The 27517-nt window shown below is 40.6% G+C and overlaps 1 protein-coding gene across 4 annotated transcripts in view; it reads right to left on the reverse strand.

Moving 5' to 3' along the window:
* The window catches only part of LTBP1 (latent transforming growth factor beta binding protein 1), a 375947-nt gene that overhangs the window by 236556 nt on the left and 111874 nt on the right, over positions 1–27517 (reverse strand). For all 4 annotated transcript variants that reach the window (XM_073214445.1, XM_073214444.1, XM_073214443.1 and 1 more), the window contains exon 4: positions 14610–14779. In XM_073214445.1, the coding sequence (XP_073070546.1) occupies positions 14610–14779 (170 nt within the window). The remainder of the gene's footprint in view (positions 1–14609; positions 14780–27517) is intronic.

The following is a 27517-nucleotide window of genomic DNA, read 5'->3' on the forward strand; positions in this document are numbered from 1 at the left end:
TAATAATTTTCTTCCAAAATTTCACAACGTATTATGCAAAAATAAAAAAAACTGACCATCATGGAAATTACCTAATTGTATAAACAAGACTTAATGATGATGCATAAGGAGTTGAGTTTTTAAACATATTTTTGTTTTACTAAATATCCATTCCCTTTGTTAGGCAAAGAACTACACAGATTCTGAGAGACTGATGTGGATTGCTAGTAGGCCATAAAATCCACCCAAATAGAGAAATACATTTTGATTCCCAGGTCAAGGAGACTGGCTGAGGGACTAACCAGAGATCCAGCAATAAAGATGGTAGATTTCATTCCAAATTTCCATTATTTCAGTCAGGTCTTATTTTCTGTTTTATTCATTGAATCTTTGCTTCACCGTGGCTCAAGATTTAAGGACTAAGATTTTCACGGAGAATCACATTTTCTCAGCCGTCTCCCCTGCCCTCCCAGCCTAACTGTACTGCCCCCCACTGGGCTTCAAGCAGCACATCTTGAGGCAATGGGATTGTTTTCAGCTTTCCTTTTTCTCCTTGGAGTTTTCCCTCTTTAAATACCAACCATAAGTTCTCATCTCTGAAAATATTTTTTATACAGTCCTATTTTTATCCCTGGAACAAAATCAAATATATTCAAAGACACAATATACTTTATGGTCCAAAGACTAACTTTATCCAACAAGTAGTTTGCTCAACCAGCAGGATCTGACCCAGTGTTTGGGTAAAGAAAATACAGTTGGTAATAAAAGTGGATAACTATCAAAACAAACAAATGTCCTTTTGACATATTCATTTTCTGACCTTTTTTTGCAAAATATTTTTCTTTAACATCATAGGCCCTGGGAGCATTCAACTGCCCAGGCATACTTCAGCTAACTGATGAGGAACACCCAGGGAAGCTGAGGACAGGCTTTGGACTGTGGTCCATGGCAAGAGGTGACAGCACTTTGCCAAAGGCACCACAGCTAATTAGAGGCAGTGTCGGGGCACAATCCTCAGTCCTGGCGACCTGCAGTCACACTGGGCTGTCCCATGGTGTTTCCTTTAATGCGACTTTAAAGACTCATCTGTCTAGAACATGCCTGGTCTCTCCTCAGCTCCTGGTCCTCAATACCAGGCTGCCAGCCCATCCGGAATGAATAGCAGTACTTGAAATGCTGAGATGAAGAGCTGAAGAAACACATCGCCAAGATGACAAGACTTAAATCAGTTCAGAACGTAAGAAGCAAAGAAGGGAGAGAGGGAGCAGAGCAAGTTCACCATACCATTTTCTCAATTCTGAATTGAGAATGTAATCCACTGTCTGGATCTAGAATCCTGACAATCGTGGGAACCATATTTGGGTAGGTTAAATGAGTTTGCCCAGTTGTTTTTTTTTTTCACACAAACATTCAAGATGTTCCTCTAAAAGTCTGTCTCACAAATACCATTGGAAAGCTGCATTTTTTTTTTAATGTGAAAAACCTCTCCCTCCCTAAGAATGTACACCCATCTGCCTCAGTCCAGCTTTAGATTCCACACTACAGCCTCGGAGCTGAAGTACAATCCACAGGAGGACCTCCCTCTTATCCCTGAATCGAGACAGCAGGTTGCAGAACAGTCAGCTCTCACCTGCCTTCCACCACTAGGAGTCATACCATCTGGTGGGTCTGCATGGGCTCTCTACAGAGTGAATTAAGATATGCTTCACATGATTCAAATGTTCTGTCCTTTAATTATGGAACAGAATTAGGTTTCATTTATCCCCGCATGTGTTGTTTTTCCAAAGAGAAGTAAATGGAGGCATTTGTTATTGGCTATCACTCATCATTTCCATAAATAACATCTGTTTATTCGTATGCGGAGAAGAAAGTCTGACTATAAGGATAGATAACTACTGGGCTATTTGTTTACCAAAGATCACATTTCATGATTTATTCACAAGCTTGATTAAGTAGGGGCCATTTCTCATGAATGCCCCAGATGATCTCTACCATATACTGGAAGAATCAGGATTCCATAATTTATATACTTGTTATGCCAAACATTTACAACAAAATCAAACTCCTTGAAATGAAGTTCAGACCCTTTCTCACCTAGACCCAATCTGGCCTCATCTGCAGCGCCCCTCTGCAGAGCCAGAGCTTCACACAGTGTCACCTTATAAGGAGGGGTCCTTATCACATGCCTCTTTCCTTTACATGCTGTTTCCTCCCCCTGGAAAACCTTTCCTCCTTTCTCTCCACCTTTGATCCTTTCAGCCAAACTCATGGGTTTTGGCATTCTAGGCATGACCAAACATTACAACCCTCCATTCTCTCCTGGCTCTTTGCACATACTTCTACTTGTGGATGTGTCTCTATTTTTCCAATCTTCCTTTGGCCTTGGTCAAGCCGAAGAAAACGTTTGTATTCTCATCCTCCTGTTCTATTTAGAACAAACTTTCCACCTGGTCATTCTCCCTCCTTGGGAATGGGAAAGCATATGTGGAGGGAAGGGAGTGGCATGGGAAAGAATGCAGGGGCAAGAAATGAAGATGAGTGGATCAGAGGCAGTAGGAACTCGGGCTAGGAATATATGGGATTTCCACTGCCAAATGGAAAGGGTAGAGAAGCAACTGTTCGTCGTACAACAAATCACTGGTAGTCCCAAACTGTGGAGGAGTTGAATGCCATCAGAGTTTCATTACCTTCATACGATGGCTTGGATATTTCCCTCTTACACTGCAGGAAGACGCAAGGAAGAACAGGACCTATTACACTTTACAAAATTTAAACTCCGCCTAAAAGAAGAAAAGACAGAGCAAAGAGGAAAATTAAGCCTCCTGTACCCTGTTCAGACATTGTGAGTTCCTGGAAATGCCAGGCCAGAAGCAGACATCTTGATGTGCTTCTGAGACTCCAGTTCTTTCATATAGGCAATAAAAACCCAGAGCAAACACAATGTTATAATATGAATGCATCGGGTTTTAAGAAGCACTGAGGAAGTTGAAGATATGAACATGTTTGTAACTGCCAAACAACTCTCTCGATGGATTCAGCTGAAAGAAAAATCAGTTGAAGTGATTAGCTGTATGGAAAAAAATAGGCATTTTTAAATCTCTAAATTTAGAACTATAGATACAATAGGGAATATTCAGATTTGCAGAATTTTAAGATTCTGTCATTTACTTCCTTTTCCCCAGCACAAAGTTCTCTCTGGCTCATTTTTCAAATGACTCCGTCAAATGGCCCCAACCACTCTCCCCAAGGGATTACTGCCAAATTCAATATATCTCATCATTAGAAAAGATTTCAGCCTAAATACCCACTTTTCAAAGTCATCCTATTATATCTAGCTATGCTCCAGTATCATGTGATAAGTAATATTAAAAAATGATTAGCTGCCAATAAAAAATGAATTACTAATGTGTAATTGCATGCTGTAAGTTTTCCAGCTGTAGGTTAATTCCGTTTAGGTTACTCGTTTTCAACTTCCTCTTTGGCTTTGACTCTCATCAACATAGTGCATCTCCCATTGAACAGTGATGGTTTTAAAACCTATTTGCAAGTCTATGTATGTTCATACATAATTTCCAGAGATACTTCTTTCTTCAAGAAGTGGTCTAACTCCCCTTCCCTTGAGCATGGGCTCATCTTAGTGACTCATATCTAAAAAACAGAATAAAGCAGAAGTGATGGTGTGTGACTTCTGGGGCTAGATCACAAAACGCACTGTGGTTCCTGTCGTAGTCCTTCTCTCTTAGATCACTCTGGGAAAAGCCAGCTTGCATGCTATGAGAATAACTTAAGGAGCCTATGGAGAGGCCCATGTGGCAAAGAATCTAAGTCTCCTGCTAATGTGAGCATGCCATCTTGAAAGCAGGTCTTCCAGCCCCAGTCAGGCCTTCAGATGACTGCAGCCCCTGATGATACCCTGACTGCAACTTCAGGAAAGAACCTGAGCTTTGGGGTTTTTCATTACACAGAAATAGGTAAGTGATCTATGAACATACATACAAACTCCTCTGTCCACTTTACTTTTCACCCAGATTCTGAGAACAGAGAAACACAATGTCTGGGCCTTTTAAAATGTAGACACCACTTTGTGCATGACTGATGGATTCATGAAACATGTATCGAATGCCTACTAAGCTACAGAGCCCAAGCACACACCACGGTCATGTAAGTTACACTCATACGCATTTCACAGATGTGAAGCTCAACCAAGGCCATTGTGCAGGATATGGGAGAGCTGGGATTTCAATGCAAGTTTTTGTTCTTTCCTCAATACCCCTATACTTTCAATGAGCATTCCTATGATAATCATATGATACTAAGCCCTTGGGAAGGTTAGATGATGGAGGAAAAGACTGAGCACATGCTGTGTGTGTGGCATTACATCATCATATCCTTCATCTCATTTCATTCTTATAACAGCTCTATGGAACAAGTGTTAAGTTTTTATTTGACAGAGTAACTAATATTCAGAGACTGAACAGGATAGGATACAGCAAAACCACCCACAGGCTCCACCCTCCAGGATCTTGCAATCTAGGGTGGGAAAAGACACAAAGAAAAATTAAAATTGCACCCAAACTATTAACCTCACAAGATTGTGGCAAGGGCCATGAGAAATGATTTGTGTAGATATAATTCACAAACTATAAAAAACGATGCAAATGCAAGAGGAAAGGTATCAAAATGGACTCAACCAGTGACAGGAACCCACTGATTAGAAAGGTTTATTTTGCATTTGAAAAATCTTTAACAATTTTGCCAGAAGCTCTGAATTTAGATAACTTTTTAAATATTATTTTCATAAAAGTCCCACCTATAATCATAAAGTTGACAACGGTTTTAAATATAGTCAAATTTTGACTTTGTTCTTACCTGAAAGAAACTTACACACAGCAAGCTACAGAGCACTCTCTTCAATGGCAATTTTTGACTCATTATATCTGATACCTAACAAACTTATATGAACATGTAAGGCACACTTTTAAATAGTCAGAACATTGTGCTAATATTATAATGCAACATACTGATTTAATGCATATCAAACATTCAGTGCAATGGTTGGCGCACAGTAAGTGCTAAATATATGAAGGGAAGAGGAAGATGGAATCGACAGTGATTTTGTGGGGACAAATGAGCCTATGTCCAAACTTCCTAATTACCTGATGTTCAGAGACAAGAATGTAAGTTACAATACCTTTAGAAGGTTCTTAAAAATGTACATTATATGTTCTTGAGGTATATTAAGGTGTGGTTTGGAAACTGGGATCATTGACAAGAAACATTATGAATCACTCTCTCCAGTAAGAGTCTTTTAAAAACTCCTTTAAAAAAGAGGCATCTAATTTTGTTATATTTCCCTGTTCAGGACATGGCAGAGCACGCCTGATATGTATTTACACACATACCCCACTGTGGCTGCCTAAAAACCTATACCAAAAAAAGGATGGATGAATAGGAGGCATGACGGGATTCTGAGAGTCTTATTGAAAAGGTTCCCGTCTACAATCATTAAGCACTGAAACAAGACATTCTCTATTCCACGTGAGCCAAAATCCCTGAGACCTGGGACGGCTTCTGTTAAAATTCCAAATGGGTACTCAGACATAAATATGGTGACACATGGGGCCGTACTGAACCCTAGGCCAGGTGGAACAATTCTCTCAGTGTTTCAGTGGTCTTGGGTTCCTGATGGAGCTGGCCTACCCACTCCTCTGTTCATCTGGCAACCCACCCTGAGCTTTCTTAGAAGTAAAGGGGTGTGGAGAGGAGTAAGAGCTAAAATAAGGAGTGAAGAAAAAAGTAAAGCAGCTGGGTTTTCCCTCTTTAAATGGCAGTTTAGCCTTCTTTGGTGCTCTGAGATATTACGACATGCAGCTGCTAGAGAAAGGGTACAAACAGAACATGTGTTAGCTGGGTCTCTGTCTACACCCCAATGTGGGGGTGGGGGATGCACAATATCTCAAGTGATGGGATGGTATAGTAAGGCTCTGTGCAGCAATAAGATAGGTGAAAGTCTCAAGAAAACTCAGGAATAGCCAGCCATATAAGCCAGAACTCATGGAGACCAGGACTTATCTCAGTAAATGGCAAGACATTAAGAATCCACAGTACTTCCAGCAATCCATTATATGTTGCCCTACCCCAGCCCTTTTTAGAAAGTGCTGAACATCATATTGTATACTCAACATTAATATGCTAGAAATCTACTCTGTGCTTCTGCTTCTGCTTGGTTTTCTACTTTGTTCTAGTTGCTTACTATTCAACTCTAACTTACTGATTCCGTGAGAGAGTCTGATTCATCTCATTTCATGTATCATACCTGTTTGGGAATGCTCTTGTGCCAGGCCACTTTATAGGCAGCTGGCTAGCTTGGATTGGTTTTTCTTGGGTCAAGTGCCTGTTGTCTAGTCCACAGTGTCAAGAAGACAAGATTACCCAGAATAGCACTTCTTTACCTGTATATAGCATGATTTAAACAGTATCATCCGCTCTATGAACAAATGACTTGCCCAAACTGTCCTGAAAAGTAAATCTCTGCCCTCTGATAAAATAATCTAAGAAAAGTAGATGTCAAAGGAATTGGCATGTCAGCAGGCCAGACTCATGCCTTTCTCATGGTGGGAGAAGGGGAACCATACGGTGCTTCAAAGCGCAGAACTGGCTCACAGTCATCCCAGCCACACTCCACCCAGAGCGGGTCATGAAGCCACGCTCAGCGTCAGTGGTGGGAAAGTCCAGTCTACTCTGAGGAAATCCATGGAAGCGGGAGAGAAGAAAGAATTATGCATGGATAATAAGATCTACTTTATTACTTATTCTGGGATGAACAAAATGTCGTGAAAAAATTAAATAGGTCATAGAAGTATTAACAAAAGATATGTATCTCCCTCTCCCCTTCTCTTCCTATAAAACCAAATTAAAGTACACTTAAATAGTCCTTTGGTTCATTAAATATCCATAGTTAGAAAATCAAAGAAAAAAGACCTTTGGACCAGAAAGTGTCTACCTAACTGAACCACAGAAGGCAGTGTAACATTTTTGAATAACGAGTAAAGGAAAAGATATTAAAAGATTTTGCCTTGGGAGAGGATCATTCTGTAACCCTCTAAAGTGGAGAAGAGGCCTGCCGCCCCAGTGCTGAGGAACATAAGCTGAAGGCGTGGGAGGAAGAGCCCCTGGTGCTGCGGGATCTGAGGCAGGCGGCTGTAATCAGCAGAGGCACCTGCAGCCCTTAGGAGACGTTCCTGAAGGCAAGGAGCACAGCTGCCGAGAGCATGTGGGTCCAGACGTCACTGGGGAGAGAGCTCAGTCCCACACAAGCTGTCCAGGCATCGACCAGAGGCACCCACGACCACCACACTCTCACCTGCTCTACAGATGCTTGCCTTTCTTCCAAAGTTTCCTAAATCTGTTTCTTGGATGCAGGAATTTTTAAATAACTATGACGTTTTTTCATAAGAGCAACCACTGCCTGTTTAAAATGTTTCCATTTAGATAAAAAACTAGAACCTTGAAAGAGAAAACTTGTGATGCACAGTTAGGGCTACATTTTTTTAAATGGAGACTTACTCTAAGGATAATGTAAACAGCTCTGAAAAATGTAATACGCTTATATACATGATTCAATACACATGTATATATGTGTATATATATATATATACACATACATACATCATACATAGACACATATTTCATGGTTTCACGGTTTGCCTCTCAGAACTACTCACATATAACCATACTGCACTTACCTGTTAGGGAAGAAAGACTTTCCTCCTCCTCTGGCCATGTATGAACTTCTACTTCCTTTGTAAGGGAACAAAGGAGAACATGGCCAGCTGGGTTTCAGTTCAGGCACATTTCAATTTCACAAGGAGCTAATACTGAGTAAATACTGAAAAATCAAACAGAACTAAACATCACAGAAAAGGACAAACTCTGCTTTAAGGAATGTCATTTGAAATACAAGAAAGGCTCTGAGGTCTTTACCTAAGTAGGGACAGACAGGTACCCTACAAGGCAGTAGTTTTCAAAGCTAAGAGAACGTTTCTGTAAGGAGACTAACCCATGAGAAGTCAAAGCATTCTACTTTAATTCCCCTTAGAACATCTCATGAGCAGTATTGTATACAATCTTGTTTATTTTGAATCAAAACTATCACTTCAATTCTAATGATTAATTCCCTAGAAACTATTTTCCTATTCAGAAATAAAATAGAGCCAAGTCCTCAGTTTCTGGACAAGAAATCCTAAGGCTGAGCAGACATCATCTCTTTTGTTTCCCAAATGCAGGTTTTCCCCTCCCAAATGTTGCTTTGTAGTTTCCCCCAGGCAACTTGTAAATTCATTTGTGTTATTTTTTTCCCTACAAATACCATAGTCTGATTCAGAATATTCTGGAGACACAGAGTATTTATTTCTCAACATCTTGAACTCAGTCTCAACACCCAGAAACCATCTTGGATTAGTTTATTTATTATGAAATCTTTGGCCCTTGGGATTAAAGCATCTTTCTCTGGCAAGAAAGGCTGACCATAGGGGAATTTAGATTACAAAATCCTTCACTCTAGGTTTTCCTCCACTGTTTTCATTACTGCTGGATAAGCTTCTTGGAAGTGTTTATAATCAATCCATGTCTCTCATTTCCCAGCTATCTCCAACTATGTGTGAGAAATTGGAGGCAAAGAGAACATTCATGTTCATATACCTTTCTGGACTGGGTGAGATGGATCAAGTCCTGGATGAAATGTGACACCCACCATCTGCCTCCCAACTGGGGCAGAGTGGCCATGGCAAGATGGTTCATGGGATTTTCTCTATGATAAGTAATACCTGCCTTCAATAGAATCTGGATTCCTGGGGAAATCAGCTTAGCAAAGCCCTGGTGTTCACCTACATTTACTGCAATGCCTTCTCAAGCATCAGTTTCTACCTAGTATGCTGTTTCTTTGCTGTCTAGCCTTTGAAACCAACAAGGACTTTGCCAGAAATAATCAAAGAGCAGATGAATTTTCTTTTAGCCATTTTTAGGGCTAACATCCACACTACTCCATGAGTGGGACACTGGCTCAAGGCACCCGATTCCCACACACAACTGTGTGTGGGAGAACAAACAGCTTTGGGAATTGGATTTCACAAAGGAAAAAGAACAGAGTACTGTCATTCCTTCTTTAAAGCAGTCGTTTTTCCCCCCTAGCATCCCTTTTAAATGCTAAATTGTATCTTTGTCAGTCTTCATCAGCTTCTGGTAAGATCATTTCTGGCTGGCCCAACGTGCACTGCTGCTTCATACCCTCTGAATTGGTATGGAGCCAATCTCGAAGACACATTTGTTTGCACGTGATAAGCCAAAGGTTGTCTCCATTGCAGGGAAGGTTTTCAGTGCATCAGAATGTGTTGCCTATGGAACTCTCCCTTCCCTCCAAGTGGACACTCTGTCCATCTGCAAAGCATGGCCCCAGCAGGCTGCCACCAATCTGTGACCCGCAGCGAAGGCACTGCAAAGAACTAGAGCTGCTAGCACACTTCATTTCTCCCACTGCTCTTTTCTCTCTTCACACTCATTTCCTGAGTTTCAGTATCTAAATGAGGCTAGGTGGTTCTCAGGACCAGATCCTTCCTCACCCACATTTTCAAACTGCTCCTCCTCTAACGATCTGCATTTTGTAGTTCACCCTGCACATGAGAATCTGGCTCTAATTCATGTTACCTCTACTTATTAGATCTCTATTTGCCTTTATCCAATTGCCATGCCAGGATTTCTCTCTCTTTTGCCAACAGCCAAAAAGGCAGAGGATGAGTTTGGTCTTGCCTACTCTGAAGCCAGCTTCTATCCCAAGGTGGGTGCTCTAAACTACACCAGACTCCGTCCCTGTGATGACTCTAATGGGCTCTGGGGCATCCAGAGCCTTTAATCAATGTTCTTGCCGACATTCTTGAGCAGCTGACATTAGCAGAACTGTCTCAGCCAAATACTGCCTGTCTCCTATGCTTCAGATTTGTTTTGCTAAAGCAACAATCTTGTCTCCTCTAAGCCTTTATTTAGAACCACTGTCTTCTCTCAGGGAAACCAGGAAGACGCAGCATATTACTGGTACTCTTTGCTGAACCAGTCTGCAATCGTGTACTCCAGACACACGAACTTACTGTGTTCAAGGGAAGACAACATCATCCGTCATCAAACCATGTTTTATGCTTTCTGATGTCAGTGTGAACAAAGCCTGCAGGCTCATGCTAGCACATTCAACCCTGTCCCTAATAGTGTGAAGAGGAGGTCTCATGTGCCAAAGGGTCTGGGACTACGCATGGCAGTCAGGGCACAACTGGGAATCCAGGGCTTGGGCTGCAAGGCTGCTGCTCTGAGAATAACTCCATGCCTCCCTCGCAGAGTGAGACCTGGGTGGGCTGCTTCATGTTCAAACGGGGAGCCAGGAATTCCAGCCCGCCTGTGACTAGACGAGAGCTGAGCTGACTGGTCTGCTGCAAGGAGAGGTCAGCACATCACAGGATCCAGGGCTCAGGTACCCTGGGGTCTCCGGACAGGCAGGATTATATTTTCTTCTGGAAGAACTGGCCTAATGGGGGCTATGATGCATTTCCTGCACCATGACGGCTACTTTTTTTTAGCAGGAAGTTTATGTTTAACATGTAAGTAAAAACAGTGGGCTTGTCTTAACTTTTTTCTTGTTAATTTAACAATGGTATGTGTTTAAAATGCCAGTGATCAGTCTCTCTCCCATGTCTCAGCACATAAGAGAATAAATTGGCAACTCTTTTTTAGTCTGACTTGTATTTCTTTTAAAACCTTTAAGAAGGTGGATATAAAACGTGACCTGTATATTTCCTGAAATTAAAGATTTCTGTTTGAATTTAAAGAACTAAAATTTTACAAAGCATATATTTATAATATATAAATAAGCTATTTCAAAGCTAGGTCTATCTTGATAGGAAAACAAGTCGAATTAGCAATGAGAAACCTGATTTAGAGAGATTTAAACTCCTAAATATTTTTTTCAGACATTGAAATGAAGGTGGAAAAGACAGGTTAGCGTTTACATCAGAGATGCCCCATCTGTTAGCTCTCGGCCTCTATCAGCTGCAAATCAGCAGTCTAGGGAACCACTTCAGTTACATGCATATTTTGGCTCATCCTAAAGCTCTCCCCTCTAAGCAACTCTACAACTGACCTCAGAAAGCTCTCCCCTCTCCATAACCTTGACAAAAATGCCCTCCCACCATGACTGTACTAGGACTACCTTCCGCTGTTAACATTATCAAGCATCCCATGGTATTTTTACTATGAAGCAGATAATCTGATGTGGACACTTAGGACCCTCAAGGTCTTTTTCTAATGGGTTAGGCCGAACTAATCTTGTGTGTATGAGTTATCTGAGTCTGCTCCTGAGCATATGCTATTCTAATCATCTTGACTGACCATTTTTATAAGACAGCCTTTCCAATATTATTGTGTCACTTCAACTTTTCTTCCTCTGGGCCAAAAACTGAACTACACACAACAGAATTTGAGTGGATGCTCAATTCTTTTCTACAAATCAACAAGGAAGATACTGAGTGAAGCTGACCCCTCTACCCCACACCATCTTTGGAGAGCTGATGAGCTCCATTCCTTGGAGTTAATGCGTTGTTTTATAACTACCTATTTGGCAATAATTTTTGTATTTTTGTATTATTTTTAACATAACATGGCTTTTAATTTATTTACAAGGTTGTACAACCATCATGACCATCTTATTCCATAACACTTTTATATCAGCCCAAAAGAAACTCCTCACCCATAAACCATAAAGCATATATTTATAATATATAAATAAGCTATTTCCTCTCCTTTCCTTTATTTCTGTTACTAATAAGGTCGCCTTAGGGGCTCCTTTTACCTCATGCAAAGCTGGATGTAGGGAGACACACTTTTGAGTCCTTACTATTACTCATGCCTCCTTTGTAGTTTTAATTTTTCTATTGTTGTTCTTGCTCAGTTCTCCTTTTCTGGTGTCCTAATGGTCCTGCCCCAGCACCTCTTTTTAAAACTCTCCCATTAGCCCTCCAGCTCTAGGTAGAGTTCTGGTCTCAGAAAAAAAGAGCCACCTGTCCCTCCCCAGCCCTCCCACATGCCTGTCTCAGTTAGTCCCTGGGCCTCTGTTCAGGGGAGTGTGAGCAGAGAACCCATCACTGCGATCCTGAGTTAGTCTACAAGACAGTATGAGGTTGCAATGGTGGAGGAGCTACATTTAAATAGGATGGATGAGGAATTTATGGACAATACACACAAGAAACTTATCTTCATGTATTTCTAAAATATAATTTCATCTTCCAGAATATCGTTCAACAAAGGTTTGAGAGTTTAAGATACATATGCACAGTGAGAATTCTCGTTCCAATAACAAATCATCAATAACAAACCAAAATCAGTCTAACCCCTAGTCTCAACCATTGATTCTCAGACCATCTTTTCCTGTCACTTCCATGTAGTTCAGAATTCTCTTATCAGTATGAGTCTAAGCTTTTCAAAAATTCTCTTCCCATCATGTCCTCATTTTGAGAGCTTCTAAGAAATGTACGATCCATATAAACTCCAAGGAATAAGAAGTACCTCCCTTTGGTTTATTTTTAAAATTAAGAATAGAAAAATAATATAGTGTTGACTATTGAGCAACATGGGTTTGAACTGCACAGGTCCACTTAAACAGAAGATTTTAAAAATAACCATATTGGAAAAAATTTTTGGAGACTTGCAACAATTTGAAAAACATTCCCTTTACTCTGGGTTACTTTACTGTAAGAATACACTATATAATATATGTATCATACAAAATATGTGTGAACTGACTCTTTGTGTTCCTGGTAAAGCTTCCACTCAACAGTAGGCTACTAGTAGCTACATTTTGAGAAGTAAAAAGTTACCCGCAAAAATGCCAAATGATTTCCCCATTTGTGGAGTATAACAATGAAGCAAAACTGAAGGAACAAAATGGCAGCAGACTCAGAGACTCCAAGAAGGAACTAGTGGTTACCAAAGGGGAGGGGTGTGGGAGGGCAGGTGGGGAGGGAGGGAGAAGGGGACTGAGGGGTATTATGTTTAGTACACATGGTGTGGGGGATCACGGGGAGAAGAGTGTATCACAGAGAAGGCACATAGTGGATCTGTAGCATCTTGTTGCACTGATGGACAGTGACTGCACCAGGGTATGGGTGGGGACTTGATAATACAGGTAAATGTAGTAACCACACTGTTTTTTCAAGTGAAACCTTCATAAGAGTGTATATCAATCATACTTTAATAAAAAAATTTTTTAAAAAAAAGTTACCCGCAGAATTTAGGCTGCATAATGTTGGCATCTGTAACCCCAGCGTGTTCAAAGGTCAACTGTCTACTTAGAAGACATTGACACAGAACAAGCTATTAAGCACTTAAACTAAAGGCTCTTTAAAAACAAGATGCACATGTCTACTACTTTGCAAAGAACTTGGAGGTTATCTTGCCTAAAGGGCAAGGAGATGATCTCTCTGATTTCTCCATTCTTCTAAAATTCCCAGGGCCTGCTTCCTTCGTCAGCCGAATAAACCTCATCAAACTATCTCTCTGGGAGCCAGCCGCAGGTCACTGAGGAGAATTTTCTCTAAAACTGAGAAGCGGGGCATACAAACCTTTTATTAGAATCTCTTCTTGTTAAGTGATCGATTCTGAGGCAAGAATCCATCCCTCTAAAATAGTGACCGATTCTGGGAGGTGGGAGTAGGCCCAGAGAATGAAAACCACAGAGATACAGGCTTCTAAAGTGCCAAACAGTAGTCAAAATTCTATCTCTGCTGTTTGCACTAGTCTTGGTGGTGAAAGACAGTCCTTTTCCACCTCACAACTGGCACCCTTTCATCCCTTAGGGCGCAGGCAATCAGCCAACGGGAGACGGAGCGGGAGGCGGCTGGCGCGAGCGCGTGCGGCCAGCTCTCTCGCCTGTGAACGGTCTGCCACTCCAGGGCCGTTTCCTCCAGATGCTGCCAGCAGACACTCTGTAATACCTAAACCACAAATCATCACATTCCCCGCCCTTAGAGCCAGGGTTTGTCCTTGAGCTCCCCACATAGGGAGATATTAACCGAGCTGGCCACTGATACAATAGCTCTTTACAAATTCAGACCAAATCTGCCACGCCATCCGCTTGATACACTAAAAAAGTGTGGACCTCGTAACATAAAAATAGCCACTGTAGGTGAACCTCAGAGAGTAATGCAGGACGTTTCAGGCATTTCACAGGGAGCGAATCCTGGCTGGCTTACTAAAGAAAATATTTTATCAATGTAAACATGTCAGGCTTACAACTGTATCTAAAATTACAGCAAGTATGTCTCAGAAATGGAGCCACCTTGCAGAAACAAAATTACAGGCAGGTCACTTCAGATTCTTTTCCAACAGCCAAGAAAACTGCCTTTCCTCAGAAGAAGGAAGCTATGCTTCTGTCTTGTTATTTTAGGAATCACTTTGTGGGGTTTTTGTTTCTTGATTTTTTTCAATGATTCTTAAGTTTTATCGGCTGTGACACTTTAAAGCCATCTAAACCAAACAAGGTGTTTCCAAACTATGATACTTTCACTCAGAAAAATGATCAACTGGATTATACTCACACTGAAAAGGCGTGCCAACTTGGTCCTGCCCGTATCTCAAGGGAAACGACCCTTCGGTGGACTGTTCTCCTGAAATCACCTTCGGGGCTGCCAAGTACTTGGACTTGAGCACATATTCCTGGGACTGGGCATGATGAATCATCACGTTCTGTGAGGACAGCGGGGTCACCCTGGGGAAAAACAAAGTGAGAATAAGGAAATTAATCATGGGCCTTTAAAACTAAGAAGGAAAGAAAAGGAAGTTAGTTCAACTTAGAAGAGGACCGTGCAATTCCACGCCGGGCTCAATTTTCCTCTCAAATACTGTAGCTGACCCTTTATAACATACAAGGAACTAACAGCTTACCCTTGCAACCCTCCAACCTAAAAGGGACTTGCCTGTCTAGCCAAGAGGCGTAAGGATAAATAGACCACCACATGTGGATTCTATCAGAAGATTCCACACACAGCTACCAAAAGCCTTCATGCCAAACACGCGGCATTCATATTTAAGAAAAAAGCAGACATATACATGTGAATGTATACACATATTAAAAAGGTATATTTTGCATATGTTGACAAATAAGCAGAATTGAAAATGGAAAGAGGGGAAAGAGAAAATAAAATACAGGAAAGGGATCATGCAAGAAGTTTCCAGGTTGATCAGTTAAGGAAAATGAACTGTCAACAATTGAAGCCTGTGTACAGTGGGACCTCCCGAATGCTAAAGGGAGGGTGGGCAACCTCTTTGAGCCTCACTTTCCTAATCTGTACCATAGAATCTGCCACACAGGGCAATAAAAAATGCTTGTAAAATGTGAACACACAGAAAATGAAAAAAAAATGTAACTGTCTTTGCAAATATACATGATGATGATAACAGGGAAAAATAACTAGAATAACTTATTCTAGTAAACTTTTAATTTTTTTCTGCTATACCTCCTAATAATTAAAACTGTACTATTAGGGTTAAATGGTTTATAGTTATTACAAATAACAAGAATAATAATCATCAAGGTCTCGGTATTCGCTCGGTAACCCAGGTCAAGACCTCTGAGGACTACTGAGCATGATCCCTGTGTTTCGCCCTCCTGGCCCAACTCTTCATTTTCTGTGACAGTTCTCTTTTGTCACATGTAACCTAACTTTAAAATAAGAAGCCTTCAGATTTAATAATTCTCTGAGGGACAGAACTGAAATCATTAGCTAAGTAAGACTAGTAAATAATGAAGGATATAAAGAAGATATACCAAGCAAGTCCAGAAAACACAAAGTCACTAGGAAAATTGTTGGGACAGAGATTTTAGCAGCAAACTGAGCCTTTGGAAGGAAACTTACTTTCTGGGGTTATTTTGAATTTCATCAACTCTGACCCATTAAAGCCATCTAAACCAAACTGTATCCAGACTATGACACTATAATTTAGGAAAAGGGTTTACTGTATATACTCACACTGATAAGGTGCCACAGAGCCCCAGAGACGTCTGCTAAGGGAAGAGGGACTCTGAGCAAGAGGAAAGAATGACAACAACAGGTTGGTAGGAAAGGTAAATTGTTGAGCCACCAGAAACACTACCACAGTGTCTCATCAAAAGCAGTAACAGAGTCTTGAATAAACTCAGTCTATTTGATTCATTCTCATTGTTCCTGATGAATGAGCAATATGTCCTGTGGGCAAGGCATCCATCAAAAATAAGGAAGAGAAGATTGTTGGAGTTAAGGGTGCTTTCATCTTAACCAGCCTGTCTACACCTATGACTTTACACTGTCGTCACAGGAAAGCCTAGGAAAATGCATCTTGGGCCTGGATTTTCCCAGACACAATGCCATGGGTGGGCACTCCCTCTGTCACTGGACTAATGACTTAAATTACTAATAGCATAAGGCTTAATGTTGCAAACACTTTCATTTTGACGATGTAAGTGTTGGTTTGAACTTTCAGTATATTTGGTTGGGACGGAGTAGAAAGTAGAACAGCTGGACACATCTGGTGGGGACTGAGAAGAACCACAGGCCTGCTCTGTCCGCCTGGTGAGAGGGGAAGCCTCCTCATGTCAGGGGCAACTCAGCCCCCAGCTATGCTGTCACTCTGTCACTATGCTGCTGACACCCGCTGCAGATGGATGGGCTCACTCCTGTTCACAAGAGGATAGCCTGCTATTCCAGGAGACCTTGTGGCTGCCGCATCTAATTCCTGCTCCAACCTCAGCCAGGTAGGTGACCCTGTGGATCTGCCTTCTAATTGGGGTCCTCCCATCTCTTCCCTCTGAATCAAGGAAGTGAGAGGCAGCAAGAAATGAGTCAAAGCATATATATATATGGGCTCCTTCTCCCTAAACCTAATAAGAAAGGTAATGAACAAACAAACAAGACCAAGCTGTACCATGTCACCACTTGAGTAACAAAACCCTCAGCCATCACTAACCTCAGGAAATGAGTATTTACCAGTGTGATGGCACTTGGGTCTTACTAGAGTATAAGCACCCTGCAGGTTGCAAACACATTGCAAATCCACAGCTACATAGAACTGCCCTTCCCATTCCTCCACCTCTTTCCCTTTTTCACAATGCAAGGGGGCAACACAGATGCTCACAAAGACACACAGACACACATGAACAGACTGAAGTCACTCTACATGACAGCGCCATAGAGAAAGAGGCAAAGCCATGGACAGTGGCACCACCAGGGGCAAGTATAGGGAACTGTCCAGTTACTCATTTCACAAATATATATACCAGGTGTAATCACCACCCTGCTTTCTCTTCCTCATTTCCTCCTGCACACCTGGTGTCCACTTTTGCTTCTAATTTCATCATTCACAGTTATTTCCACTTGGGACCAGCTCTCAGCCACATATATATACATACATACATACATACATATATATCTCTCCCCTCTTTAATTCTTCCCCTTTCCCTTCTTTTACCCAAGTATTTATGGAAAAAAAATCTCTCTTCTTTCATTTCAGTTTGGATTTCTCTCCTCCCTTACCCCTCCCTCCAGGAAGAAAACGCTTAACTATTACTAGTGACCAGATTGCTCACAGAATTATAACTTTTTTTTTTAAAGCAAAAACTAATATATTTAAGAGGAAGTTAGATTGAAAACAAAAACTGTAGGACTGCCGGTTCAAAATTGTTTTGGGCAATCATATATCTCCCCTTCCTCCAAAGACACCCTTTAAATTATAAGGAATAAAAAAGATAAACCCAGAGTTGGTATTTAGTTGTTTTATATACAATAGCACTGCCATACTGGTCAGTAAAATATTGAACTATTCTGTGCTGATAATGAGCTATGTCCCATGTGCCTTTGTGTCCTTCCACACCCCCTCCACTGGCCCCCCCAAGACATCCTGTAAATAAGGAGTTAACTTTTGGCAGCTGGAGACCTTGAGTCTCTCCTCCAACATCCCTTCTGATAGTTAGTACCTGTTCCATACAGTGTACTAACTGTGGTTCGTATTACCCATTAGTACGCAAGAGACATTTCAACAAATCTGTAAGAGATTCAGAGTGGACTGAGGAATGCCGACTGTCATAACAGCATGAAGGAAGCCAAGGCCTAAATTCAGTATTTTTCTGACTTCTTTGACTTCAACCTGCATTAAGAAGTACATTGTCATGGAGATTCAGCATACATCTATGTCTGTTCTTATACCAGAAACAAGTTTTACAAAATACTTAGCTTTACTATGTGCAGGACACTGATATTTTCTCCTCTATTTTTTAACGACAGTCTTGACCCTCACCTTGGTTCTCAGGACTCCCTAGTGGGTTGCCACCAGTAGCTTAAGGGCACCAGTCAAGAATCTCTGTGCAAAAGCACAGATATAGAGAAAGCAGTTTTCCCAGGGAACCACAGAAGGTTCTGGACGCTGAAACCAAGTAAAGCAGAGAGTGATCATGACAAGTAAGGCTGAACACTGGAGTCGGTACTAAAAAGTCTGTATATTACAGCAGCTATTTTTCCCAAATTCTAGGAAACAGACTTATTCCTTTCAGGAAAAAAAAAAAAGACTATTCGTTTCCAAAAGAATGGAACTATGTTATCTAAATCACAGAACTTACACCCCCAGAATAAGGCCCTCTCATCCTGGCTGCTTTCCCTTATTTCCCCTAAAGTTTGCCAGGTGACCAGGAAGACAGGGAGCTGCAGAAGAATGATGCAAGTGGCAGTAAAGGGAAGCATGAGAATGAAAAACACGACTGAGATTTTGGAGACACCTGACTATATGGTGACAAATGCAACAGGAGGAATGGAAAAAGGGAGACTTGCATTCAAGCTTGATGTGAGGAACACTCTAGTTCAAGAAGCACAGAGATGTCAGCAGTGGATTCTTATAGTAGGAGAAACCCAAGCAACTCTATACTTGGCTTTGCATTAAGTACCTCCACAGACATGATATTGCAAATGCATTTTACCAACTTTGGTGATACAAACGTACAGAATTGATTGGAAGAGTTTGGGAAATTATAGAATGAGAAGAAGTGGATGGAAGACAGAGGGCCACTGCCCTCATCTTACAGAGTGGAAGGTCATCAGACAACATTCATTTCATAGATAGATAAAGCTGACAGAAGACAGAGAGGTTTTAATGCACTGCTGGAGTTTGCACAGGAAGAAACCATGAATATGAAACAATGATTTTGAGAGGAAAAGTTGGGGGCAAGAGGTAAATAAGCAAAATCTTCATCTCCTATGGCAGGACATCTGTAGACAACATCCAAAGGGAATAAACCAGGACATGACTGGATGAAGGTAACTACCAGAAGAACTAGTAGAACTTGGGGATTAAATGAAGGAGGGTGAGGGACAAAAGGAAAAGGAGTCAAGTGATAATGAAGGTTTCAAGCCCAATTGACTATAAGGACATTTTGGTTCAAGGCCAAGGAGAAAAGTAAAAGCAAAGAGGCATGCCAACATGACGGCAGTCAGAAGAAAGGGCCTGTCTGTGAGGAACAGAATTGTCAGTTTTACAGATGGAAATGTTGGGTACATCTTTGGGGAGCAGCTAGGGAAAACCTCCAAGTTTAGGAATAGTGACGTTCTAAGAGGGGCCAACTTCTTCAAAGGCAAAAAATGTTTCAGAAAAAAGAACATGGAGCTCCACCACCTGGGAGGATATTCACATGCAGTGGTGGGGATGTAAAGAGAAAGTGGGAAGGGGAACCAGAAGGGGGAAAAGGACAAGAATCATGTAGGTCCAGCAACAATAAATGGAAACATGTTTCTAGGAGGAAAGGAGAGGGGACCACCTCCAAACTGGTGCAGAAAAGGCAGGGAAATCAATCAGAAAAGACCACTGGCTTGGGTGGCAGATCAGTGGCACCATCAAGAGTGAAGTTTTAAGGAAAGGAGGACAGGTGTGCCTGGATGGGGTGAACCATTTGATGGGTGGTATACAGGTGACACTAAAAATCAAGAAAAACAGGCTAGAGGTATGGGCTCAGCTGGCTCTCTGTAAACTTCAATCTGCGGAAACCTCTCCATCTTTGTTAGCAGAGAGAAACAATTGCAGAAAACTCCTTTCCTTAAAAGAAAGGATTAGTCACACACTGTTTACACTGCTGCCTTCATAGGAGCAATTTCTGGCACCAGAATGGACTCAACTTTTCCGTATTTCTACTAAAACCATTATTTGACCCATGGAATGGGTGGGAGGACCTGGCAAAACACAAGCCCCTTTCCACTTAAGGGCTTTATGCCTCACAGAACGGAACCCCAAGAGGCCATAAAATATTTCCCATAGAATGCCAGTCTGACATAATCGAACACTTTTCCTGTGTTTAGCATACTCAGGTTTATAGTCAAGATGAAGAAAAGCCACAAGAGGAAACAGTGCTAGAAGAGGAAGCCACAAAGAAGGCACCTCCCATCTTTCAGGGCCAGTTTCTCTCTACAACATTCAAGGGATCCTGTGTGCCCTGCTGGGGTTCCAAGTTGTTCAGAAGTGTGGGTAAATGCTACTCAGGGAGGACGCAGTATGTGAAAGTCAGTAAGAAATGCCGGCTGCAGTCCGATGGAGATCACCTCTTTCTTGCAGAGTTCTCAAGAATGATATGCGTGTAGGGAAGGACAAGGAAAACACAAACGGCTAGGAAGATATCACAATAAAGGGAATCCAGTATTTTGGCCCCATTCGTACAGAACCATCTTTCAGATCAAAACAAGAATTAGGAGGGTAGAAGGCTGCTGATGAGAAGACTGAAGGCCAGCACAGACAGGCTGCCCATAACAGGGCGAGGGAGAGCTGGAGGTCACCAAAATAAACACAGTAAAAGCAAAATGAAACAAGCAAACACAAAGTCATGAGAACAGGAGGAAAGAAGAGATTACACTAAAACTATAAATGTAGGGCACAGACCTATAAAAATTCTTAATTTAGATTTCAAATGAGATGAAAAAGACAAAAAGGCACTGAGAAAATAAAACTAAAGAAAGTAGATATTCTGGGTGGGGGTGGGGAGGCACAGAAATTAAGGGAATTTGGGTGGTTATCATTAATAAATATGATCAACACAACCACATAGTTCTAGAACCAAGTTTCTTTAACCAGTGGTTCTTAACTGGGGGTGATTTTTCACCCAGTGACATTTGACAATACCTGGAGACATTTTCAAATGTCAGTACTTGGCGGTAAGGTGCTCACATCTAGTGGGTAGAAACCAGGGATGCTACTAAATATCCTATAATGTACAGGACAGTCCCCCACAAGAAACAGTTATCTGGCCCTAAATGTCAGTGGTGCCAGGGTTGACAAACCCTGTTCTAAACATGTGCTATTATCACCAAACAACTCTAATAGACATGAGTAAAGAGCCAGTGGCCTGTGGGGATGGCAATGAAAAAGTACATCTACTAAAGCGAAGGGACCAGGCACACAAGAATTTGAACTCTAGAAAAGAAAGATAAAAACTGCATAACCTCCTCATGTGTCACGTGGAAGCTCCATTAGGCCAGGGAGGTGGTCCTATACGTATCAAATTGCCTGGGTGGCCATCTGCAAGGAGAGCTAGAATTATCATTGAAAATGTATTGGGATGGCAAAAACATCATTTACTAGAATTCCTTACAGGAACAGTATGACATGTAGTCGGACAGACCTTTTGATAAACTGCTTAACATTGGGATGGGAGTGTGCCATGGAGATGTGGTGGAAAAAGAGATGGTCAGTCACCAAACTGCTTTCTAAGGTGAATGAGTCCAGTCAACTGTACAGGTTTGCATGCAAGGAAGGTCATAGGCATTTGAGGTCAGACATGAATTATCTGGGATAACAGAAGGCTGGGTGCTATGCTGCAGCCTCTACATCTGCCCTTTCCCCACACAGCCTTTGTCTTCTCCTCTACAGAAATGTCTCACCTAATGCATCACACAATTGGCCCTCCAGAGACACTCCCTGTCTTGGAACAGTCCTGGTTAGGAGATTTTCTTCTGGACATGAACACTGTATTAAAACATCCAAGGGATTCTCCAGCCCATCTAATCCCAAATCCCTGGAGGAGGGGGAAATAGAATAAAATACCTATAATGAAGAGGAGATTGTAAGAAGCAGAGAGAACAAGACCTTCTCTTAGGATTTTAATAAAATGACCATATCATTGGGAGGGAAAAAAAATAGTGGGCTAAAATTAAATGCTTGAAAAAAAGGTAAATGCTCTAAACATCTCAATTAAAAGTCAGAAGTTGTCAGACTCAAGAAAGCAAGATCCAATGATATGTCCTGCCTACAACAAACCCACTTTAATATAAAGATACAAATGGGTTAAAATTAAAAGGATGAGAAAAGATTTAATATGTCAACACTAAGCAGAAAAAAGCTGGAGTGGCTATACTAATAAAAAGGCAGAGTAAACTTCAGAGCAAAAAATATTAGTAAGGATATAAAGTCATTTCATATAAGGAAAAGTTCAGTTCATCAAAAGGAGTTAAGAGTCTTGAACAGTTGTCCGCTTTGTAACAGAGCTTCAAAATATGTGAAGCAAATACTTTTTTAAAAAGGCCATGAGAAATAGATAAGCTTGTAGTTACAGGTGTAGTTTTGATACCACTCTCTCAAAACAAAAAGCACACAGAAAATCGGTAAAGAGACAGAAGGCTTGAACAAGACTATTGACCTACTGAACCCAACTGAGATTCACAGAACTTGCCATGCAACAGCTCAACACATGTTTTTCAAGTGCATACAGAATGTTTACCAAGATAGACCCTATCCTGGGCCATGTAATACACTTCAGTAATTTTTAAAAGATTTGAGTCAAAATGGTATTAAATTAGCAATCTGTAACAGAAAGATCCTTGGAAAAATCCTCCAAATATTTGTAAACTAAAAACCACACTTCAAAATAACCAGTGGATCAAAGAAATCAAAAGGGAAATTAAAAATTACTTAAACTGGAAAATGAAAACACAACTGTCCAAATGTATGGGATGCTAAGCCCCACTACCATGGAGTACATCTGTAGTACTAAGTGTCTATTTTAGAAAAGGTGGTCTCAAATCAATGACCTCAGCTTCCACATTAAAACAACTAGAAGAAAAAGAAAAGAAAATGAAACTCAAAATAAAGAGGAGAAACAAAGAGCAGAGCAAAAATCATTGAAATAGGAAAAAAACAAAACAGAAGAATCAGAAAACCAAAAGCGGTTTCTTTGAGATCAGTACAACTGATAAATCTCTAGCTTAGACAAATAAACAAACAAAAAAAGACACTGTCAAAAGGTCTAATGGACCAATTTGAAGAAGCCCCATCAGCCAAAGATGGAACAATTTTAGCATCAATAAGAACAACTGCAATGGATTGAAATATTGTATATACTTACAAGGCATCCATGTTTTAGAAAATCATAAGTCACCTTTAGAAGGTGGTAACCCCATTATTTAAAAACTGGTCAATAAAAGATAAAGATCAAGCATATTACACTCTCACGGGATGGTTAATTTTGTGTGTCAACTTGAAGGATGTTTTTGGATGAGATTAACATTTAAATCAGTGGGCAGGGAGTAAGCAGATTGCCCACCCCGCCCCCCAGCAACGTGGGTGAGCCTCGTTCAGTGAGGTGAAGGCCTGCCTGCCTATGAGGGAGCTCTCAAGCACACTGCCTTCGAACTTTAACTGTAGCATTGGTTCTCCTGTGCCTCTACCTGCTGATCCATGCTGCAGACCAGGACTCAACAGCCCACATAATCACAGGAGCCAGCCCCTCGTAAATAAATATTAAATATGCATGTATGCTTTTGGTTCTATTTCTCTGGAGAGGGTTGATACTCTCTGCTACTTTCCCTGTACATACTGACCCTCAACCAAGCAATTAAGGAAACAAAGTTTGTGGAGAAAATTTTCCCCAGCAAAAAAAAAAGAAGGAATGATAGAATTAAAGCACCATCATTTGCAACCTCTAATGAAATACAGGCAGTGATCATTAATGGCTGCTGACAGCACAAAAGGAGAGATACATACCCCTTGAGGGGACAACACAAACCACTTACAAAATAATTCAATCAAAAATCAAAGCTGAATCTGCTGAAACCTCCAGATCTATAGACCAGGTACAGGAAATTCAGGGGGCAGGGTACATACCAATATCAGAGGAATACAATCAGCAAAAATCTCCAATGAAGAAATTCCAAGGGGAAAAAAGGTGGCTAACGGACTTACAGATTAAAAGAGATTTAAAATGTATGAACCTGTTACAATGGATGAACATTATTTTGATGCTGATTTGAACAAATAAACTGCTAAAAATTTTAGGAAACACTTATTCAGCCATAAGAAGAAAACAAATCCTACCATTTGCAACAACATGGATGGAGCTAGAAGGTATTATGCTCAGTGAAACAAGCCAGGTGGAGAAAAACAAGTATCAAATGATTTCACTCATCTGTGGAGTATAAGAACAAAGAAAAACTGAAGGAACAAAACAGCAGCAGACTCACAGAACTCAAGAATGGACTAACAGTTACCAAAGGGAAAGGGACTGGGGAGGATGGGTGGGAAGGGAGGGATAAGGGGGGAAAAGGGGTATTACAATTAGCACACATAATGCAGTTGGGGCAGGACACAGGAAAGGCAGTATATATAGAGAAGACAAGTAATGATTCTATAGCATCTTACCACACTGATGGACAGTGACTGTAATGGGGTATGTGGGGGGGACTTGATAATAGGGGGAGTCTAGTAACCATAATGTTGTTCAAGTAATTGTACTTTAACAATATCAAAAGAAAAAAAGAAAAAAGAATTTAAAAAATTTTAGGAAACACTTGGGGACATTTGGATACTTGGATTTTTAATGATAGTAATTATTATTGTTTTAGGGATGATAATGGTCTTGAGGCAATTTGATGAGATCCTTATCTTTTGCACATACATGCTGAAATACTTAGATCGACTTCAAAATAATCTGTGGTTGAGGAAAAGTGAGTCAAAATATAAATGGAACATAATTAACTGAGTTGTTACTTATGAAAATTGGCAGATGGATACTTTGAGGTTTCTTCATATTATTTTCTGTTTTAATATGTTTAAACTGTTACATAGGAGTTTACAAAATATAAATATATGAAATTATCTTTTGTAATTTTTTAAACCTGTATCAAAGTGAGATGGCATATTTACAAGCACTCTAAAAGTAGAAATTATGTATAAGAGCAATATTATGATTCACAAGAAAAAAGGAACCAGATAAATGGCAACAGTAAAAAAATGAAAGGCAAAGAAATCCCAGTAAAGCACATCCTCTCATTTCTTCTGTTTTTAATTATCAAAGTTACAGGCTAATGAGGCAGATACCCTAACTGCAAAGAATGAGGTAATTATTCAAAAGCCCTTGAAAACACAGAAGTCTAAAATCATCAAAACCTTGGACTGAAAAAGTTGTTTAGCAAGTAACCATGGAAGGAAGTACTTTAATAACTATGCCTAATTTTGTCAAAAATGAGCTGCTACATTTGGTTACTTGGGAAAGTATCCCTGAACACAAATTATAAAGGAATTGCAGTCATGTATTTATCTAAACTAAGAGAAGCCAGAGAAAATCGAACTAAATTCAATCTAAGAATATTCCAAAATGTAAACAATTATTAAGACTGGTACCCTACTGGGACAGAGTCAGCTGCAGGGCTTTTTAATCAAATTCTAGGAACAAGGTCCTAACTGTACTACTAACCTTGGGAAGGAAGGGGAGAATTGCATCGCCATGAGGAAGCAGACGTAAGGGCCATGAGACCCACCCCACAAAGTTAACACAAAGACAAACACAAAATGTCATTTTTTAAAAGTGTGTGAAAATACCCAGCTCAACACCTGATGCACACACACAGCATTAGATTGTCTGAGTCTCCTCTACCAATGAGGACAGCACAGGAACAGAATTCTCCCTTTCTGATAACAGGGTTTACATTCAGAGATGGCCCAAGTGTAGAGTTTAGAGAAAGGCAATGCTGGTTCCAAAGCTTTATTATAAGTAACTTCAGAATTTTTTTGACAATGAGTTCGGAATTTACAGTCCCATTCAGCACCCCTTTGGTGTTTGATACTGTTGCACCTACAAGGGAAAGCCCTCCACGAATTTGCAACAGTCAAAGAACTCAACACCACAACCACCATGGAATACAGTTTGGCAGTTGCTCAAAAAGCCAAACATAGAACTACCGTATGATCCAGCAATTCCACTCCCAGGTACATACCCAAGAGAATGGAAGGCAAGGACTCAGCCAGGTACTTGCACACCAATGTTCACTAGCGCATCATTTACACTAGCCAAAAGGTGGAAACAACCCAGGGTATGTCCTGTGACAGAGGAATGGGTAAACACAATGCATGCATAGAACATTATTCAACTATAAAAAGGAACTTCTGACAGATGCTATAACATGGATGAACCCTGAAAAAAATAATGCTAAGTGAAATAAGCCAGATAGAAAAGCACATCTTTTGTGTGATTCCACTTACAGAAGGTATTTAGATTAGGCAAACCTATACGACAAAAAGTACAAAAGAAGCTACCAGAGACTAGAGGAAGGGGTGGGGCTCAGAGTTTAATACACATAGAACTTCTGTTCGGGGTGATTAAAATTTTGCAAGCAGTGGTAATGGTTGCACAACAGTGTGAATGTAAATGCCAATGAACTTAGCTTTAAAATGGCAAATTTTAAGTTCTTTATGTTGTAACACAATAATCAAGGATGGCTACTATTGCATACAAGGACCCAAGGGCTCACATCTCCAGGACACAGCACCCATGGTGCTCAAGATGGAGGAAGGATAAACACACTCAGCTGTAGTTTTGCCAGTGGCACTGTATCTTTGTGTGCCATGGATCAAACATTTCTAAAGCAGACAGCTCCATGAGACAACCTCCAAAGTCCCCAGCTCTGAAATTCAGTTATAGACACTTCAACAGTTGCAATTCCAAAACCGTTCTCTAATCACATAACATTGAAATATCTTGGTACGGCAGCAGGAGGTAACTGTACTTACCATGGTGAACATTCAGTAATTATGTACAATTACCGATTCACTGTGTTGTACATCTGAAGCCAATATATTGTATATCAACTGCATTCCAATTAAACATTTCATATGAGAAGCATTTTTTCTCATGTAGTATACATGAAAATCTGTTCAACGTAGGAGGAGAATCTCTCATGGTTTTATTTTCCCACATTCAAGACAAATAAAAAAGGAAAAATTCTTTCAATTTTTAAGGTGAATGCAATAAATTCTGTTTTTCCCAAACGGCCTTGTTTTTTTCTATTACAATTGCTGCTAAACTAGGTCACCTAAGTAATAAATATTGAAAGCGTTTAACCAAATTCAAACATCTGTTCCAATACACTTTCAGGGCTTGATCCAGCTGAAACAAAATATCTACTGCCCTTCAGGATCGGCAAGATCCACACTGCTGGAAATGTTGGTTTCTTCC

Source organism: Manis javanica, chromosome 1 (assembly GCF_040802235.1).
Source record: "Manis javanica isolate MJ-LG chromosome 1, MJ_LKY, whole genome shotgun sequence".
NCBI lineage: Eukaryota > Metazoa > Chordata > Mammalia > Pholidota > Manidae > Manis > Manis javanica.